This window comes from Penicillium psychrofluorescens (genome assembly GCF_964197705.1).
Source record: "Penicillium psychrofluorescens genome assembly, chromosome: 6".
Classification (NCBI taxonomy): Eukaryota; Fungi; Ascomycota; class Eurotiomycetes; order Eurotiales; family Aspergillaceae; genus Penicillium; species Penicillium psychrofluorescens.
In genome coordinates, this window is record NC_133444.1 from 50215 (window position 1) to 69236 (window position 19022).

Below are 19022 nucleotides of genomic sequence, written 5' to 3' on the forward strand. Positions count from 1 at the left end.
AACAAGGCATGGATCGATGGCTAGAAACTCTGCTGCGAACCGCACTAGCGACTGTCGGGAACCAAAATCGCCGTCGTGTAGGCGAGCTGCAGCCCAGCGCGCTCTGAATTACGGGCACTGCCCGTACCTGGTCGCGTGATCGTAGTCACCAGCGAGAGTCGGAGCCGTTGTGCGGCAGCGAGTCGCGCCTGGATGAGGCCCGCCTGCACGCCCCGACCGCGATAGCACGGCAGCGTGCTGTCCAGGTACAAGTGACCCACGCTCCCAGTGGGAGTGTCAACCACCGCCAAGGCTGCGGAACCCGCAATCTCTCCGTCGATCGTCGCGAGAAACAATCGGGTGTCCGCCCGGAGGGTTGCTATCTGCGCCAGGACGCGCAGCAAGTGGGCCGACCGACCTCCGTCCTCAAACCCAGCGATCGACGCCTGGATAAATCGCTCACTACTGTCCTGCGCGCTGACCTGCTCGATGACCGACCCGGCAGCGGTGGCGCCTTGGCGAGCGACGGGAATCTCATGATTCTTGAGCGAGTACACGTACGTGTTCAGGACGCCTTGTGAGGTATATCCCGCAGCGCGCAAGCACGGCAGCGCCGAAGGATGCGCCCCCGGTCCGAGGTGAATCTCCGGATGCAGCCCGATGGCGGCGTAGGTTGATTCCAGCTCACGCACATCCGCTTCGTCAACGGGCCCGGTCGTTCCAAATCCCACGACCCGGTTCATCTTGCCCTGAAATTCCGGCATGGTTCGGATGACTGTCCCTGCTTTGGCCGCGTGTTCCGTCAGGATATCGAACTGGGGGAACAATTGGCGGCACACATCGGCCTGGCGACAGAGATGGGTGGCCTCCACATGCTCACTTTCTTCGGCGACTGCGGATGAAATCCAACACTGAGGGGCCGACATGACATGCAACACGGGAACTGATCAGGATATCAAAACGAAGCAGTTAGTAGTGGAGGTGGTCTACTGAGAAGGGTACAAGACGATGACTCATTCCTTGTCGGTGAGGCTGTTACGGGGCTTGTACTGCGTCACCCCAGGCGAAAAGAGTTATCTGGCGTGTCCGGCTCACTTCTTCATTGTTGTAGACATAAGTCACAATTGCACTCGCAGGAGGCGTTGGCCAACATGTCACAATGTTCGCCGCCAGCCGGATTTCCATCATCTGCCGTCCGATTCAGCCCTACGATGGGAAAATCTAGAATTTTCCGCCATGTACGTAGGTGTATTTATTCCAACAGTCGCGCATTAGCTGTCGGGTAGTCCAAACCCAAAAATCGGGGCTGGGATCCGATACATTTTGCGCGGTTGAAGATGCGGGTTAGGTACCTCCGAGCATTGTCGGGGTGGACATCCGACAGAAGCAGATAAATGACGGAGGGACAACGCCCATATAGAATCATCGACTCCTCCCTAATCCTGACTGACAATATTGGAAATCAACATCATGGCTTCACACTCGACCGCATCGCCTCACCCACACATCCCACCGGCGGGGGTCTGGTGTCCCGCCGTGACCTTCTTCCATCAGGATACAGATACCCTGGATCTCTCGGCCCAGTCTCAGTATTTTCACTATCTCGCGCAGTCGGGCCTCACAGGTCTGGTCCTGATGGGCACCAACTCCGAGGCTTTCCTCCTAACGCGTGAGGAACGATCGCAGCTGATCTCGACGGCGCGAGCGGCCGTGGGTCCGGGCTTCCCTCTCATGGCTGGCGTCGGTACACACTCAACCAAACAAACCCTAGAGCTGGTTCAAGATGCCGCCACTGCGGGCGCAAACTATGTCTTGGTCCTTCCGCCCGCTTATTTTGGCAAAGCCACCAACATGAACGTAGTGAAACGCTTCTTTTCCGAAGTGGCAGCGAAGTCGCCCTTGCCGGTAGTCATTTACAACTTTCCCGGGGTGTGCAATGGGGTCGACTTGGACTCGGAAACAATCACTGCGATTGTTCACGAGTCAGCGGCGAGACATCCCCAAGCCCAGTCTAACGTGGTCGGCGTCAAGCTCACTTGTGGGTCTGTTGGGAAGATCACCCGGTTATCAGCTACTTTTGCGCCAGAGGATTTTGCAACCTTCGGCGGGCAGTCAGACTTTCTCCTCGGTGGGCTTGCCGCAGGTAGCGCAGGATGCATTGCAGCGTTTGCAAATGTGTTCCCAAAGACCGTATCCCGAATGTATACGTTGTACCAGAATGGGCAGGTCGATGAGGCTATGAAGCTACAGAAGAAGGCAGCATTGGCTGAGAATTCTATCAAAAGCGGAATCGCATCGACCAAATACGCCGTTTCATGCTCCTCGGCTGGCTTGGCAGGAATTTCAAGAGCAGCCGAAAAGCTGGCCCCTCGGCATCCCTACGAAGAAGTTGGGGAAGCTACCAGAAGATCGATTCAGGAGACCATAGCTGAGGTGGCAGCGATCGAGGATGGCCTATAAAAATTACCATCCGCGTTTGGTGTACATATTTTAAACCACAAGTTACATAAACTACCTCCTACAACCCTTGGGAATGAGATATCGTTCGTACTCATCATCTATCAAATAGAAGTCGAGTCGGTTCTAGTATATTAGTTACTGGATCTCAACGAGAGACAAACCTTGCGCCGTGGCAAGGCCCCATTTTTGTCTGGCATGGTCCCCAGATGCTCTTTTATTATAATAATCGCAGATCATCTTCATTTGGCAAGTGGTGTGCGGTCAGCTAGAACCGAGTCAGTGCACGGTATGAACTCATACCGACATGCTTCTCCTACATTCTCGTAGGGATAGTGGACAGACTGTGGTCATAACAACGTGTGCTAATCCTTGGTCTAGATTTTAAAGGCCGAATTCTTGCTCGCGTGCCATGAATGCGGTACTTCTTTTTCTTTTTTTAGGGGGGTTTGGCTCTTTCTCTTTGAGGAGTGCTTGATGCAGATCCTTAGGGAGAAATCGGGCATCATTGCTCAAAGATGACGCAACCGGTCGCAGTCAAGATGAAAGATCAACAAACCTTTTTATCCCAATGAAAAAAAGGGGAGGAAACGAGCCGATGTGGGTCTCATTGAGCGCCGGCTTCCCACTGCTGCAACTGAGAATCTGGGGAAACTGGGTCGACTCTAGCAGACACATGGGATACCCACTTCCGATCCACTTGTGGGGGATGTAACTATATGATCATCATGTGGGCAACAAGAAGTGAGCGTCGTGAGGAAAGCAATAGTCCAATTCAGTTCAATTTAGACGCATAAAAAAAGAGGGCAACATCCACGGTGCCAATGGCCCGTCTATATATATTCCAGTATATTGGTGTATCCACTGTATCCGGTTTATCGAACGTATCGAACTGTGGCCTTTGGTGTCGCAAATGATCATGGGTATCGAGTATAAAAAAAAAAGGAAAGGGCAATTTCAAGGGCGTATACTTCTAATGCACTCCGTTGGTCAGTCCGTTGGTCAGTCCGTTCGTCTGGCCATTCGCCTGTTCTTTTCCAATGCCGTGCTGGACGCCCTCAAGCTTGCTGGTCGGAACACCGGGCGGAACACCACTCGAAATGATGCTCTTCTTGCGAAGAGTTGCGGTCCAGATGGCTCCATCGTCAAGCAGCTCCTGTCCCATTGCCAAAGCTTTCGATGGTGCCTCGCCCAGCCACTGGGTCTCAAGCCGGTTGATATTCTCTTCAATCTCCCAGGCTCGGCCACCCTCAACAAACATAGATGAGCCGTTGAGCGATTGGTCGACAAGCATGCCGGCAGCCACAGTCGCGACTTCTTGGGGACTGTTGGTCGGCAGGTTGGCCTGCTTCCACTTCTGCTCGATCTTCTTAATGGTGTCGGTCTCAGTCACCCAGGGGCAGATAGTGTTAATCCGCAGGCTGTGCTTATACGGAGACGAGATGTAGCTGCGCAGCGAGCGCATAAGGCCCGTCACGCCATGTTTGGATGCCTGATAGACAAACAAAGACGGGCTATCCTTGAATCCAGCTGCGGATGAAAAGAGCAGAATAGATCGGTCGGCATCCGGGCCACGATTGTGGCGAAGATAAACCGAAGCAATGCGCGAGACATACATGGAACCGAGAAGATTAACATCCAGCACCTTGTGGGTGGGTTTCTGGCAAGACCGGTCACTTCTGGTATCCCCCCAGCTTAGACACTAAGTGCGATAAAAGGACTTACCTGGCGAACCGTCTCTAGCGTGAGACCGAAATCGAACCAATTGCCAATCTCTACGATCCCCGCCGCCGAAGCGACGTGGTCGATACGACTATAAGTCTTGAAGGCCACGTCAAACAGACCCAAAACCGAATCATAGTTGGTGACGTCGGTTGGCTGGAAAACAACTCGGGGAGCCAGGTGTTCTTCCGCCGGATGGAACGCTTCGAGGCACTTGCTCACTAGACGCTCACCGGCGATATTGTCAAGGTCTCCAAAACAAACGTTGGCACCATTTTCCAAGCATTGTCGTACTAGACTTGCACCGATGCCATTGGCACCTCCTACATAGCGTGTGTGAGCCACAGCGGGATGGTGGGGGGGTAGAAGCAGCGCGGGGTATCAGGGGATGGCCTACCGGTGATCAGGACAACCTTGTCCAGAAGAGACTCAGAAGAGAGGCTGGGGATGAATTGCGACATTGGGGGAGTATAGTCTTGCAAGGACCAGCAGATGGAGGAGAGGCCACGTAGAGGAAGTAGGTATTTAGCAATGAGGGTAGCGCGCGACCCACCGAGCACGAGGCGGGTTATATAGTGTACTCTTCAATTATTACACGGCGGAATCTGTATTGCTGAAAATGCCTCAACATTCCGGGCCCAACGCCACTAAGGGCAAGTGACGCGAAATGTTCATCTCGGGATGTCATCATTGCCAAATGTCCAGGCAGGCCTAAACCACTGCTTCCGATGCGACATGAGAGGACGGTACTCAGCCAACCGACACTAGGAAAGTGTCGGCTCCATCAAGGGGCAAGCGGCGGCAAATCAACGGTCCCGGGGAGGCACCGATTCTGGAGCAGAGATCCACCGTCGGTGGCGATCCACTCTTTTTGTAATGCGGGGGACGCGGGCAATGACGGTAGTGTGCATATGGAGACGAAAGTCTCTTGAGCCAGGGCACTACTGGCCACTAGTGGCACACACCCACGAAAGAAAACGGTGGCTGAAAATGCTCGGTGAGGCGGATTGAGTTGCCCAAATGGCATTGTTGACCTTCCCGCCAACTCGTGTTCACCAATGAGCCTGTCACGCCCTGTCAGCAATCGGGTTTCTCGGCCATCGCGGCCGAGCGAGTGGGGGGCTGTCCAAAGCACGACGCCGAAGATAGAGATGAGTGAATCATAATAACGAACGGCAAAAGCGTGACTACTACCAATAATGCAATCTGGTCAGATAAATCAATTCCAACTATACATAGACTCCCAAGCGCGAGATCGAATCACAAACTATGCCAACCTGGCAATGCAGACGTTGAGAACCCAAAACCAGGCTCATTCCAAAATAAATGTCTATCCCAAAAGAAAGGCTAAGCACATTTAAAAAGACCTAATAGTTGATAGGTACAGAGAGTCGAAATCAGCTGCCTATCGCCGAGAGACGCAGCAGAGGATGCCAGATTTGCCTAGGAACCAGAGAGATCCAAGGAAGCGGAACAGCGATAAGCCGGCAGTGGTCCACAAAACGGCCGAAAAGTAGTGGGAGGTACGGTCAGTCGATGTGTTCTGAACAAGTTAGTGGACCCGCGAAATGTGTAATTGCAGAGAGAAGGGCGGAGGGCTAGCTTACCGTGAGACACAGGCGTGAGACATCCTGGCTCGTGATGCAAAGCGCTAGGACCAGATTACTGAAGATCCAGAGCAACACCAGGTTGGTCCGGAAGGCCTTGTACGAGTCATCCATATTCTTGTCTTCCTTCTCCTCCGGATCCGCATACGGCGCCAGTGCCCGCTTCACCGTGGACTCGAACTGACTGTCGATGTCGGCCTGTGGCTTGTCGACTTCTTCGATGAAATTTGACTTGGCGTCGTCTTTCTTGGTCTGCGCTGCCGGCAACGCGTCGCCCTTGTCGGATCCCTTGGTACCCCAGGAGACGTCGTGCCAGTTACAGAATGCATAGACCATAAGCACATTGATCGCACAGGTCATACCCATGAAGTACGCCCATGAAGAAGTGAACATGTGCCAGGGGTCCATGTATAAAATACTGGCCACGAAGTAAACGCCATAAGTGGAAACCAATGCAATCAGGACGATTCCGGCACTAGCGGAGCTGAAGAAGGACGAAAGGAAGGCGCTCACGCCATCATCCCAGTGAAAGTCCATGGTGCCACCGGTGAAAGCATTCTTGACCAAGTAGAATGACAGGACCAAAACATAGGCTTGAACAATGCTAAAGTAGGCAAAAGAAAGTGTATAGGGCAAACGGGAGCTACGACAGTCAGCCTTCTGGATATTGAGGAATGTATAATTTCATAACTTACCCTTTTGGTCGGTTTCCTAGCGCTAGGATGAACTGTAGCATCAGGAAAAAGATGTACCCATATTTGAGGAAGTTATTGACAATCGGAGTTGCATCATTCCCAAAGGGCCATCCTTTGTTTTTGTTGGCCTCGCTCGGCGTTCCCACAAGATCCATGATCACTGATGTGGTGAGCCAGAAGGAAGCTATAACATGTCAGTGACTGCACGCTCACAAAGGGGAGTAACGCAAGACTTACCCAGCGAGAACCAAGTCATGATGAGACCAGCACAATTGTAGATCATCTGCACATGGAGGAAAAACAACCGGATGATGTTGTGACCGCTCTTGTAGATCCGACCAAAGTGCATGATGGAGTACAGACTGGCTGCAAAGGATCCATTCAGCCACCGGCGCCGCTGGCTGATGAACTCTGCTGACCCCTCCGGAACATCAGTCTCCCCCTTGGACGCCTTCACATAGGTCAAATGCCACTTGAACCCGGCCTTAGCGACCAGTTCAAAGCAGAGAATACGGTCTTCCGCAAGGAACATATTCTTTTTGAAAATGTTCATACCCTCGATACCCTTCTTGCCTAACTGTCGGGAGAGTGTATGATCACCGTGGAAGTACTGCTCAAGGGGCCGACCCATGATAGCGCGGTAGCGGTACGCTGAGAAAGCACCTGGTAACACACTAACATAACCAAACGAGCTTTCCAACGGCTTGTCCAGAATGTTAGAGATCTTGTACTCGAAATTCTGCGCCGCCACAAGGGGGTTCATGAGATTCTTCCAACCCGGGCCCAGCATCGCATGGATCTCGCCGCAAGATCCACCCAAGTTTTTGTCATTGTAGAATGATTCCCACAAGGCTAGAAGGGATTTCTTGCCTGGCTTCGTACCAGCATCAATCAGAATCACTACTTCGGGGTTGAGAATTCGGCTAAATCCATTGAATAGCCAACGGTGGGAGTTAATCTTCTTGCTGTTCTTTTGCTTCATGCAGAAAATCATCTGGACCGGCGGGAGATTGGTCGGTTCGTTGCCCTGAGGCCGAATCAACTGCTGGTTGGCAGTGACGGAGAGCTGAGTGGTGTATTCGAACTGTTACTCGTTAGTCGGTGACTCCCGAAAATGGGCCAGGAGTTCACGCATGCGGTAGAGGACGTGCGATCATGGGTTCAAAACGTACAATATGTGCAACTGTTTCTCGACCATCGACGGATCGCTTCATGATCCCATCTTGGTACACACCAATCGTAGCCAGCACGTCGAGAGTGTTCTTGTCACAAGGGTCAATCCCATCGAACACCATACAACACACAATCTTCTGCCAGGCTGGCCCGCCCTTGTTCCAAAACTCAGACTTTTTCAGGTTGACGATGTCCCGGATATTTTGCATAACACCGTGCAATGTCCGCGCGGTCAGCACTTTGTCTTCGTTGTAATACGTGACGGCGATCAGCAACTCCGTGTGGCGGTTGTACATGGCGGGTCGCAGGTTGTAGCCGTTTCGCAAAGTAAATTCGTCGGGATCACAAGTGGCCGCCGTGTAGCGCAGATGAGTAAACTCTTCTGGGAATCCTTCCTCCGATTCCCGGTACTCCCTCTGGATTGCATTCTGGATGGCACTCGGAACCGGATAATCCACGCTCAGCACCGAGCCCTGCACCAGCTTGATTTTTCGAGTCGCGTAACGGCGCAGCCCAGAACCAGGTGCCTGCCGCTGCTGCCACGCTTCCGACGGGGATTCAGACATGGGGGTCTGGACTCCCGAGCGGCGATTGAGTCCCCCCGCGGATTCCTGGTACGGGCCATCGGGGAAGATGGTGACGCCGGGATCGTGCAGGGTATAACGACGCAGGGAATCCGTCGAGGCATATGGATCGTCGTAGGGCGCATTCAACGGGCTCGGTTGGCGGTAGAGCAAGGACTGTTGGCTCTCTGCGTGCTCGTTCTTTTCTTCGTAGCCGTACCCTTGGGCCTGTACATCCACAGGCGACATCAGTCTCGTCCCAGTCGATCCTTCTAGGTCGGGTCACTTACCTCACGAGAAGGAAAGTTGTGGGAATACCGGCTACTCTCGCTCGGCTGCGGCGAATGGGCCGCCGACACGGGCGAGCGCGGCGAGCGGGGAGACGTTGGCAAAGGCGTACCCATGGTGAACAGCTCCCCGGCGGACGAAGATCCAACGGTGATGATAGACAGAGGGCCCGATCAGACAGAATCCACGACCTCCGACTAGAAGAAGAAAGACCAACAACCGTTAGGCAGCCACCGGAGCGTCAATACCAGTGACAGAGTGTCAACGAATCGTCCATCGACCGCCCAGCAGCGGGTCTTTAATCTCGGGAACCCTGCGTAGGTGGCGTTGTGAGGGTCGTTAGGGTCGTTGGGGTCAACCTCGTCAGGATGCAGGGCGTGGTAGTCTTGAAGAAAAGGATCTCGACCGTCGACAGGAGATTTTCTTTCGAGACACAGTGGGCTGCATCACCCGCAGGAGATGGATATTTTTGGACCCGAGAGCGCTTTGATTGGAGGTACCGGGCACTGATGAGGGTCGGCCACAGGGGGGACCCATCGTCTCCGGGGCTGTCGTTCGTCATCGGCCTCCTGCGCAGCTCCACCCGTCCCTGGCCTCGTCTACCGTCGAGAATAAATAGTAACGACGTCCGCAGAGGTCCCGGCGGCGAGAAGTCGTTCACGGGGGTCGAGGCACGTTCTCGACTCCGTGCTCCGACCGTACACTACTCGTCCACAATCCTATCGAATGGTCCACGGCCCCCCGTCGACGACGCGTGGGCCGTGGAGCAATTCCGACCCATCACCATTGAGACATCCCTTCTGTGCGGACGGGGCCTCTGAAACAGCCGACCCTGGCTGTCTTGGTCTGGCAGGACAAATGCTCCGCGTGGCGATGACGACAGGCAGATAAGGATCGGCCGCAATTCATCTGTCTTGGCCGAGACCGTCCGAGTGGAGCGGCGACGGCGAGGTCACGTGGAGCCGTCCTGGTGGCCGCTGCTGTATGACCGGGAGATGGATGCGGTGTATCGGTCTGCCATCCGATTGCATCCGACTCCCCGCCCAGCCCCCGAGAAGAGAGCCAGTCCAATGGGACGGAATGGCAATGGAGGCACCTATCGACTACCATACTGGTGATGGGACGGTTCCCCATATCGGCTACTGGATGGCCCGAGGTCTCCTGGTCGAACGATGAGCGCGGGTCCGGATGCGGGGTAGAGAAGGATGAACGGCCAGAAATGCGCCTTGTGCTGTTCGGGACAGCATCTCCTCCACGACCGACACAGCATGGCGACCCCGAGGCCTGCATTCGACGCCCTCCCGCTCCGCAAGGATGGACCCCGCGGGAACGCCTGGGGGTTGTTCGGCGAGCAGGACCAGTGCGGTATGCTGAACCTCCTGACTCCGGAGAATACGGCGGCGGCGGCGAAAGAGATCGTCGAGGGAGTGCGGGTGTCAACCGACTGGCCACTGGACAGCATGAAGACGCCCTGCTTCGGTCGAGCGGCCCTGGAGCACACGGTCACGAACAAGGCGCCCCGACACGTCAACGACGATGTCCTGCTCTTCAATACTCAGAGCAGCTCCCAGTGGGATGGGTTCCGGCACTTCGGTTCCAAGGAAGGCTTCTACTTCAACGGCTGTACCCTGGAAGATATCCAAACCTCGACGCGGAATGGCATTCACGGTAGGCGCGCTTTCATCTCCGCCACTCCCTCGTTGACTCTGATCGTCTAGTGTGGGCGGCGAATGGCGGGATCGTTGGTCGCGGCGTGCTGCTGGACTACGCGGGCTGGGCTGAGATGAATGGGCGGGAAGTGAATTGCTTCCAAAGCCAGTCCATCCCCGTATCGGTGCTGCAAGAGGTGGCCGCCAGCCAAAACACCACCTTCCGCCCCGGTGATATTCTGTTTGTCCGCACTGGCTGGACACGAGCGTATGAACGACTGTCCCTGGCCGAATGCCAGGAGTTAGCGGGTCACGCCGCGCCGCCCATCATTGGCGTCGAATCGTCCGAAGCAACCTTGCGCTGGATCTGGGAGAACAGCTTCGCTGCCGTGGCGGGCGACCACCCTAGCTTTGAGGCCTACCCGTGCCAAAACCGAGATTTCTTCCTGCACGAGTGGTTGCTCGCGGGCTGGGGCGTTCCGATCGGGGAATTGTTTGATCTGGAGCGCCTCGGCCAGGAATGTCGCAAAAGAGGCCGATGGACTTTCTTTTTCAGTAGCGTGCCCTTGAACGTACCAGGCGGCGTGGCCAGCCCGCCAAATGGTGTGGCCATTTTTTGATAGTGCCATACAGGTATAAATCTCAGGCGGGAGCGAGGATCGAGGATCATGACGGACGATGCACTGCGTAGGAAATTCACTACATCTACAAACCCAATTACATGTTGAAACCGTGGTGGCCATAGTCTAGGCACCTACGACTGACATAAGAATCATACTCCATGAGAAATGTCGGCCCGACGAGCAGGCGTGTGGAGACAATCGGGGAAAGCCCGGTGCTTCCTTCTTTTCTTCCCCCACATTCTTCTTCACCTAGGCTTCGTGTGATGCTGAGATGGTCCATGCCAAAGCTGGAGGCGTGTCGCGCCGGTCGGAAGATCCCTCGACGCGCCGGTCGATGGTAGCGTAGGTGAAGAATTGATTCCCCGGGGATTGATTACCATTCATTCTCCCGCTGATCGGATCGACGCAGATGCAACCGCTGTCGCAGCCGCAAGACTCGCTGCGCCGGAAACCCCCCGCTGCCCTGCGCGGCATGCGTGGATGTGGGCAGGCCGTGTGTCTACTCCGAGGCTGAGAAGCGCGTCTCGATCACGGAGAGGTAGGGTGGCATGTCCTTCCCCTCCAGTCCGACGATGCTGATGCTGTGGGCCCAGCTACTACCGTCAACTGCAGTCGCGAGCCACAGGCACACAAGGTCCGTCTCGCTAGCATTCCTGGTCTCATCGTTTCTGACGCGGGAGAGATAGACCGACCGTCGAGCGTGCCCTCCAATGCGCCCTCCAACCCGTCCACCCGCTACTCCGATGGCGAGGTTTCATCCGAACGGGACGACTGGTGGTACAAAGGCACAGACAATTTGTTCTTGAATCGCTCCGGCGAACATCGTACGCCTCTTCTTTCCGAATCGGAACTTCTCCACTGATTTTGTTTTTTGTTTTTCTTCTTTCAGACTTCGTGGGCGCCTCGTCCGCCACCCATCTGGCCAAGCGCTTAAACCCCAGCTCCTCCAATCTGGCGTGGGATGTGCGGCCGCTTTACGATGACCCTTCGTCCTTGCGACGGCCAGTGATGGGGGCACTGCCGCAGCTTCCACCCTTCGAGTTCGCGAAGCGACTATTTTGGGTCCAGTATGCTTACATCGGCACCATCTTCTCCCTCATCCAGCCCGTGGAGTTTGAGGAGCGATTGGATTTGGTCTACCACCAACCCCCAGATTTCTCGCATCGCGAGTCCTGCTTGGTCTATTGCCAGACCATGCTGGTCATTGCGTTTGGGTTGATGTACTCGGTCAACCAATGGTCGGGCGATGAGGGGCCCCCGGGGTTCAAATATTTCAAACATGCCCTGCGGTTCCTGCCCGATATTCATGAAGAAGGATCAATCTTCTTCGTTGAGGTGATCTGCTATGTCGCGTACTACATGCAGAATCTTAACCGCCGAGATGCCGCCTTCCTTTATGTACGGGTCGTGTTTCCTCAATGTTCTATTTCTGACCACTAACGAATGGTATCAGATCGGGCTGGCATTGCGAATGGCAATCTCCCTCGGACTCCATCAAGAAGTATCCCACCCAGACATTAGTGAAGCAGACCGTAACCGCCGGCGTCGAGCGTGGTGGTCGGTCTATAGCCTGGACCGGTAGCATCCCCCATACCCGAGTGATTCACAAATGAAACTGATACCCGTTGGTTGACAGGTTGCTTTCTGTTAAATCGGGTAATCCAATCACGATCCATGACGAGGATATCGGCACCACGTGGCCGGTAACAGTAGTAGGTCATTGTGAAGCTGTCCTTGAGTGCCGTTTCTGATATCTTTACAGGACGGAATGGCATCCGACCCATGGCCATCAATTGTCTTGACTCACTATACCCAGCTCTCTCGCATCCTAGGCCGAATCGGTGAAGGTTTGCATATCCACTTATCATCCCTGTGCCGATGCTGACGGTTCGAGCCATCCAGAGATCTACCGTAAAAAGCCTCGGTCCGGGTCCAATTTGATCGCTTCCGTTCAAAGTATCACCAATGATCTCTCTAACTGGCTGCGACAGGTGCCCGATGGTCTGCGCATCGATTTTTCCGCACTCGATATGCACATCAACCGGGAAGCAGTGTCAATCAACTTGCACTTTTATTCCTGCGTCAACATGACCGCACGGCCACTGGTTTTCTATATTATCCAGCGTCGACTGGATGCAGGTATGATGGGCTCATCTACCGAAGACTGGAAAGATGGACTGGCCCCAAACACCGTGGCTGTCATTAATAGCTGCATTACGGCTGCACGAGCCACGACTTTGATCATCGAGTCAGCAGCGAAGCACAATTTGGTTGGTAAGTAGATGAAGCATCCATGAGAGCGCTGTTGCCATTGACTCAATCTTTTAGCGACTTATGGTTATCTCGACGGGGAGTACATCTTCTCGGCCGCGCTGTTGTTGGTCATGGTGAACGCGGCGTTCCCACACGACGACACCAATGCGCGGGCGATGGAAACCGCACTGAATCTCCTTCGCAGCATGGCAGATCGCGGCAATACCTATCTTGGCTCGCGTCATTCCTTGTTGCTGGAACTTCGGGCTTCTATTGGACCTAGATCCATGGCGACTGCGGCCGAATCTACCAGTCCTCCTGTCCCAGAAGCCCCTGCGACACCCAAGAGTGAGCAGCCGGCAAGTCTGGTGGGCGAACAACCGCCGTCCCCAGTCCCTCCCACCGACTGGCCGCTGCCGGACCTCCCATCATTCAACGACATCTCCTTCCAATTTGATCCCAATGATGACCCGGCACTCTGGGAAGGCGCGCTGGGTCAGATTGACATTGACATGGATGCGGAGTGGATTGAGAATACGCTACGACGATAGACTATGATAGCTGCAACAATGAAACGAGATATGAAGACTTAAACATGACCGATCCTGATTTACTTACAATTAATTAATTTTTCATGTTCCATTGGTCATCATCCTCCTCTCTCGGCCGCTCCTCCCGATATACAAGTTCACCGGGCCGGCTGCCGAGGGTATCGGGCCGACACGTGACTGGCCTCGATCAGCAGTGATACCCACTGTAGACCACATTGGGTGCGACTTGATTATATATGAATGGCCCCCCGACATAACTACCGGGTTTGTCCATCCCACATTCCTGTTCCTCAGTACCAGTCATGACGGGCTCCGGCAAACTCACCATCTCCATTGACCGTGGAGGTACTTTCACCGACGTTCATGCTATTGTCCCGGGCCGTCCAGATATCATCTTGAAGCTCCTGTCCGTAGATCCCTCCCACTACCAGGATGCGCCCACCGAAGGCATCCGCCAGATCCTTGAGCTGGCTACGGGAACCCCGCACCCGCGTGGCCGGCCACTGAAACTTGACCGCATCGGCTGTCTTCGAATGGGCACCACGGTTGCAACCAATGCCCTTCTAGAGCGCAAGGGAGCCCGCTCGGTGCTATTCACTACCAAAGGCTTTCGAGATTTGCTCAAGATTGGCGACCAGTCACGACCAGCCATCTTTGATCTGTCCATGGCTCGCCCGGGAGTGCTGCCGGAAGGCGTAGTGGAGGTCAACGAGCGAGTTCTCCCCTGCCACCCTGCTGCCGATAGTGAGTGCTTTGCTGCAGCACGAATTGTGGAGGGTGTGACCGGGGAGAAGTTCCGCGTCGTGCAAGAACTCGACATTGCGCAGGTGCGAAGGGAGCTTCAGCGATTAAAAGAGCAGGGGTACCAGTCTCTCTCCGTGGCCCTCCTCCACTCGTTCGCCTACCCCGATCACGAACGCCAGATCGGAGAAGTCGCAGAGCAGATGGGCTTCTCCGTCACTCTTTCTTCCAAGTTGCAACCAATGATCAAGATTGTGCCGCGTGGTATGTCCGCGGCCGCGGATGCGTACCTCACTCCCGTCATCAAGACCTATATCGACTCCATCAATTCCAGCTTTGAGGGTGGACTAGAAAATCAACAAGACTGCCGCTTTGAGTTCATGCAATCGGATGGAGGACTGGTCGACTTTCGCAAATTCAGTGGGCTAAAGGCAATCCTGTCCGGTCCCGCCGCCGGCGTGGTTGGCTTTGCTGCCACGAGCTATGATCCCACTGAGCGAATCCCGGTTATTGGGTTTGACATGGGTGGTACCTCCACCGATGTGTCGCGCTTCGACGGTCACTTGGATCACGTCTTCGGTTCGAAGGTTGCCGGCGTCTTGATTCAGTCGCCCCAGCTTGATATCAACACCGTGGCTGCCGGAGGCGGTTCCATCCTAACATGGCGCAATGGCCTCTTTTATGTTGGCCCTGAGTCAGCCAGCGCGCATCCTGGTCCCGCATGCTACCGAAAGGGCGGCCCATTGACGGTAACAGACGCCAATCTCTTCCTTGGCCGACTGCTGCCAGAGTATTTCCCTCACATCTTTGGACCCAATGAAGATCAGCCTCTGGATACTGAGACCACCGCTCGACTCTTCGACGAACTGACCCAGAAAATCAACGTCGAGCGCCGACACAACCTCCAGCCGGAATACACCCCTGAAGAAGTGGCATTGGGCTTCCTCAAAGTCGCCGACGAGTCCATGGCTCGGCCCATTCGCAACCTCACCGAAGCTCGCGGCTTTGAAACCGCATCCCACCACCTCGCTTGCTTTGGCGGCGCTGGTGGCCAACATGCATGCTCGGTTGCCACCTCCCTGGGTATTTCACGCATCATCATCCACAAATATTCGTCGGTCCTGTCGGCCTACGGTTTGGCACTGGCAGAGGTCGTCAAGGAGTCTCAAGAGCCAGTGTCGTCTGATTATCTGGCCTCTCGCTCCACAATGCTTCAGCGCTTTGATGAGATAGCGGCTGTCGCAACAAAGGAGATGCAAACCCAAGGTTTTTTGCCTGGTCAAGTGCGCCACGAGCAGTACCTCAATATGCGGTATGAGGGTTCCGACACGAGTTTGATGATCCTGCGGCCAGAAAATTCGTCGGACTTTCTCGACGAGTTCCGCGTCCGCCATCGTCGAGAATTCAACTTCAACTCTGATCGGCCGGTTCTGGTCGACGATATCCGTGTCCGCACCATTGCCTCTTCCAAGGTGCGCACAGAGCGGAGCCCATTGGTTCAATTGAAAGAAGCCGACATGCAGGATGTCACAATGGCGCCCGCTAACACCACGTCGGCCTACTTCGACGGCTTCCCCAGTCGGGTCAGCACTCCTGTGTACCTTCTTGATCAGCTAGAGAAGCACACACGCATCACTGGCCCGGCTGTCATCATCGATAAGACGCAGACGATCGTTGTTGCTCCCAATGCGGTGGCGAACCTGCTGGACACATGCATTGTTGTCGACCTGAAGGACGAGCCGACCACCACCTCTGCCGAAGTTCTCATATCATCTGTGATCGATCCCATCCGCCTCAGCATTTTTGGTCATCGTTTTATGTCCATCGCTGAACAGATGGGCCGCACACTTCAAAAGACATCGGTTTCCACTAACATCAAGGAGCGTTTGGATTTCTCGTGCGCCTTGTTCTCTCCCGATGGAGGATTGGTGGCCAATGCACCCCACGTCCCCGTGCATCTAGGGTCCATGCAGTTCGCGGTGCGCTACCAACACCAGAAATGGCTGGGTAACTTGAAAGATGGCGATGTGCTGGTGGCCAACCACCCCAGCTGCGGTGGAACTCACCTGCCCGACATCACGGTAAGAGATAGGCTCATACTGCTTTCAACTTCGATGGCTAATTCGGCCTTTTTTAGGTAATTACGCCTGTGTTTGACCGGCCTGGGGGTACCAAAATCATGTTTTATGTGGCCTCTCGCGGCCATCATGCTGATATTGGCGGGATTCTGCCTGGTTCGATGCCACCCAAGTCCACCGAGCTGTGGCAAGAGGGTGCCGCCATCGAAGGTGACAAAATTATCAGCAACGGCGTTCTAGATGAGGCGCGTCTGATAGAGTTGCTTGTTACAAAGCCTGCCCAGTATCCCGGCTGCGCTGGCGCACGGTGCATCAGTGACAACCTGTCCGATCTTAAAGCGCAAATCGCTGCCAACACGCGCGGTATCAGCTTGATCCAAGGACTGTTCGCCGAATATGGGGTGGAAACCGTGCAGAAGTACATGTTCGCCATCCAGGCGACAGCTGAGACAGCCGTACGCAATCTGCTCAAGGGCCTGCATCAGAAATTTGAAGGGCAGCCATTGGAAGCGGTTGACTACATGGATGATGGAACCCCTATTAAGCTCAAGATAACCATCGATGGCTCGAACGGATCGGCTATCTTTGACTTTGATGGTACCGGTCCCGAGGTGTACGGCAGCTGGAACGCACCGATTGCTATCACGCACTCTGCAATCATCTACTGCCTGCGGTGTTTGATCAATGCCGATGTGCCCCTGAACCAGGGGTGTCTGGCTCCGATTGATATACGTGTTCCATCGCCCAGCATTTTGTCCCCCACAAAGACCGCTGCTGTGGTGGGTGGCAATGTGGTGACATCGCAGCGTATCACGGATGTTGTGCTCAAGGCCTTCCAGGCCTGTGCTGCATCCCAGGGCTGCTGTAACAACTTGACCTTCGGCACCGATCCAAAGGTCGACCCTGCAACGGGCGCTGTGATCACCCCCGGATTTGGATACTACGAAACCATTGCGGGCGGCAGCGGTGCCGGCCCATCCTGGAAAGGTGAATCTGGCGTTCATGTCCATATGACCAACACGCGCATTACAGACCCAGAGATCCTGGAGAAGCGCTACCCGACCATGCTGCGGCAGTTTACGCTACGCGAGGGCTCGGGTGGGCAGGGCAAGAATCCTGGCGGCGAGGGTGTGGTACGAGACATCGAATTCCTTGCGCCAATGCAATGTTCAATCCTGTCGGAGCGACGTGTGCACCGGCCTTATGGATTGGAGGGAGGCGAAGCCGCTCAGCCAGGTCTGAATCTTTGGATCTCGCGAGACTCTGAGACGGGTGAGGAGCGCCGAATCAATATCGGCGGCAAGAACACGGTGGCTGTGGATGTCCACGACCGGGTTGTTATTATGACGGCCGGCGGCGGCGGTTGGGGTGCGGTGGAGTTTACGGGCGTACAGTAGGGGTTCCTTATGGTTATGATGCTCATTTTGGCAAGTTATTAAGACCTGCATGATAGAAAGACTAGACAAAAGACTAGAAAATAAAGACGTCCATTTAAAAATTCCATTCACACATTCTGATAGTAACGCAAGTAACATATCGACGGACGTATCAGTCAACTTTGTTCCAGACAGCTGGTCGACTCAAGCCTTCTTCATCATCCAATCGTCAAGACTGGTCTCATCCGATAATTTATTACCTGGCCCTAACATGAGCATTCGTTCAAACTTCAATCAGCATGGGTGATCCTTACGGAAGCCTGTATTTTTCCACTCGCATCGAGTTGGTGGGGGTGACCTGCATGGCGGGCATGGTGGTTCGCTTCATGGGCATTGACATCATCGTAGACGAGGACATAGGATGCTCCATATTCTAGTAATTTTGTGTTTAGCAGGCAAACAACCCTATATTCATAAGCATTCTTACTCGTGGGTAAAAACCAGTGGGATGAACGATTGTTCTCTCCGAGCTGTGATGCGTCGGGCTTGGTCCATGCGGCAGAGCAACTGCGACGCCAACGAACAAGGAGCAGAAAATCCCTAGGTGCATGATGAAGTAGTAGAGAAGAAAAAAAGCGAGAGAAGAGATGAATTATTTCAGCGAGCCAATATCCCTATATGTCTTAGGATGGCTTGGAGATGAAGTAAAGAGACAGAGGTGCTGGACAATATCTTTATATACTCCTTTGGAGTCTAAGGAGTTCCCTTTGGAAGATCCTTTCTTGTGGGATGATCATGTCAGAAGGTGTCGATCCATTGCTGAATCTCGAAATGGTGGTAGAGGACACGACAACCATGATATCAGGGCTGGCCAGGGCGTGGTGAGAAACAGGACAGGGTTCGCAAGTCAGGCAATCCCCCCACCAAAGGGCATTAAAACAGACTTTAATTGATGTCAGTGGAATGCAAAGCGCCGTGTCCCTCCGTGCTCAGTGACACACGCATTCCATCTAGGGCTAACTCCCACGCCCCCTTGATCCACATGGAAAACCGGAAACCGAGTAGGGTAGACCAAACACGTTATTCGATAAGTCCGTTGAAGACAAGAAACATCGGTTCCTTGATTCCATAAGATCGAATTAGGATATCATATAGTCACAAGGCACACGCAACCACCTCAGGACTCGTTACAATACTGTTTCCAGCTCACCAACCTGAAGCAAACCAACCCGGACGGCCCAAGGCAGTTAACCCCAATGCCCGTATC

At 54.4% G+C, this 19022-nt stretch overlaps 7 protein-coding genes across 7 annotated transcripts; 4 read left to right on the plus strand and 3 right to left on the minus strand.

Annotated features, from left to right (window-relative positions):
* Positions 1-44: 44 nt before the first annotated feature.
* PFLUO_LOCUS8520 (uncharacterized protein) lies at positions 45-905 on the minus strand (the record flags this gene model as incomplete). The annotated part of the gene is made up of 1 exon (XM_073786263.1): positions 45-905. One exon carries the CDS (start codon positions 903-905, stop codon positions 45-47), a length of 861 nt encoding a protein of 286 aa, XP_073642536.1.
* Positions 906-1449: 544 nt separating this feature from the next.
* Positions 1450-2439, plus strand: PFLUO_LOCUS8521 (uncharacterized protein; the record flags this gene model as incomplete). The annotated part of the gene is made up of 1 exon (XM_073786264.1): positions 1450-2439. The coding sequence occupies one exon, from the start codon at positions 1450-1452 to the stop codon at positions 2437-2439; it is 990 nt and encodes a 329-aa protein (XP_073642537.1).
* A 970-nt stretch (positions 2440-3409) lies between these two features.
* On the minus strand, positions 3410-4619 carry PFLUO_LOCUS8522 (uncharacterized protein; the record flags this gene model as incomplete). Its single annotated transcript, XM_073786265.1, has 3 exons — positions 3410-4096; positions 4162-4481; positions 4556-4619. 3 exons carry the CDS (start codon positions 4617-4619, stop codon positions 3410-3412), a joined length of 1071 nt encoding a protein of 356 aa, XP_073642538.1.
* Positions 4620-5563: 944 nt separating this feature from the next.
* PFLUO_LOCUS8523 (class 3) lies at positions 5564-8600 on the minus strand (the record flags this gene model as incomplete). Its single annotated transcript, XM_073786267.1, has 6 exons — positions 5564-5701; positions 5766-6408; positions 6461-6644; positions 6698-7544; positions 7633-8424; positions 8487-8600. 6 exons carry the CDS (start codon positions 8598-8600, stop codon positions 5564-5566), a joined length of 2718 nt encoding a protein of 905 aa, XP_073642539.1.
* A 1152-nt stretch (positions 8601-9752) lies between these two features.
* On the plus strand, positions 9753-10753 carry PFLUO_LOCUS8524 (uncharacterized protein; the record flags this gene model as incomplete). The annotated part of the gene is made up of 2 exons (XM_073786268.1): positions 9753-10152; positions 10203-10753. 2 exons carry the CDS (start codon positions 9753-9755, stop codon positions 10751-10753), a joined length of 951 nt encoding a protein of 316 aa, XP_073642540.1.
* A 274-nt stretch (positions 10754-11027) lies between these two features.
* On the plus strand, positions 11028-13560 carry PFLUO_LOCUS8525 (Transcriptional activator; the record flags this gene model as incomplete). The annotated part of the gene is made up of 10 exons (XM_073786269.1): positions 11028-11098; positions 11166-11294; positions 11350-11390; positions 11443-11580; positions 11646-12154; positions 12210-12334; positions 12393-12468; positions 12519-12603; positions 12659-13030; positions 13085-13560. The coding sequence occupies 10 exons, from the start codon at positions 11028-11030 to the stop codon at positions 13558-13560; spliced, it is 2022 nt and encodes a 673-aa protein (XP_073642541.1).
* Positions 13561-13862: 302 nt separating this feature from the next.
* PFLUO_LOCUS8526 (uncharacterized protein) lies at positions 13863-17776 on the plus strand (the record flags this gene model as incomplete). The annotated part of the gene is made up of 2 exons (XM_073786270.1): positions 13863-16382; positions 16439-17776. The coding sequence occupies 2 exons, from the start codon at positions 13863-13865 to the stop codon at positions 17774-17776; spliced, it is 3858 nt and encodes a 1285-aa protein (XP_073642542.1).
* Between the last annotated feature and the right edge of the window lie 1246 nt (positions 17777-19022).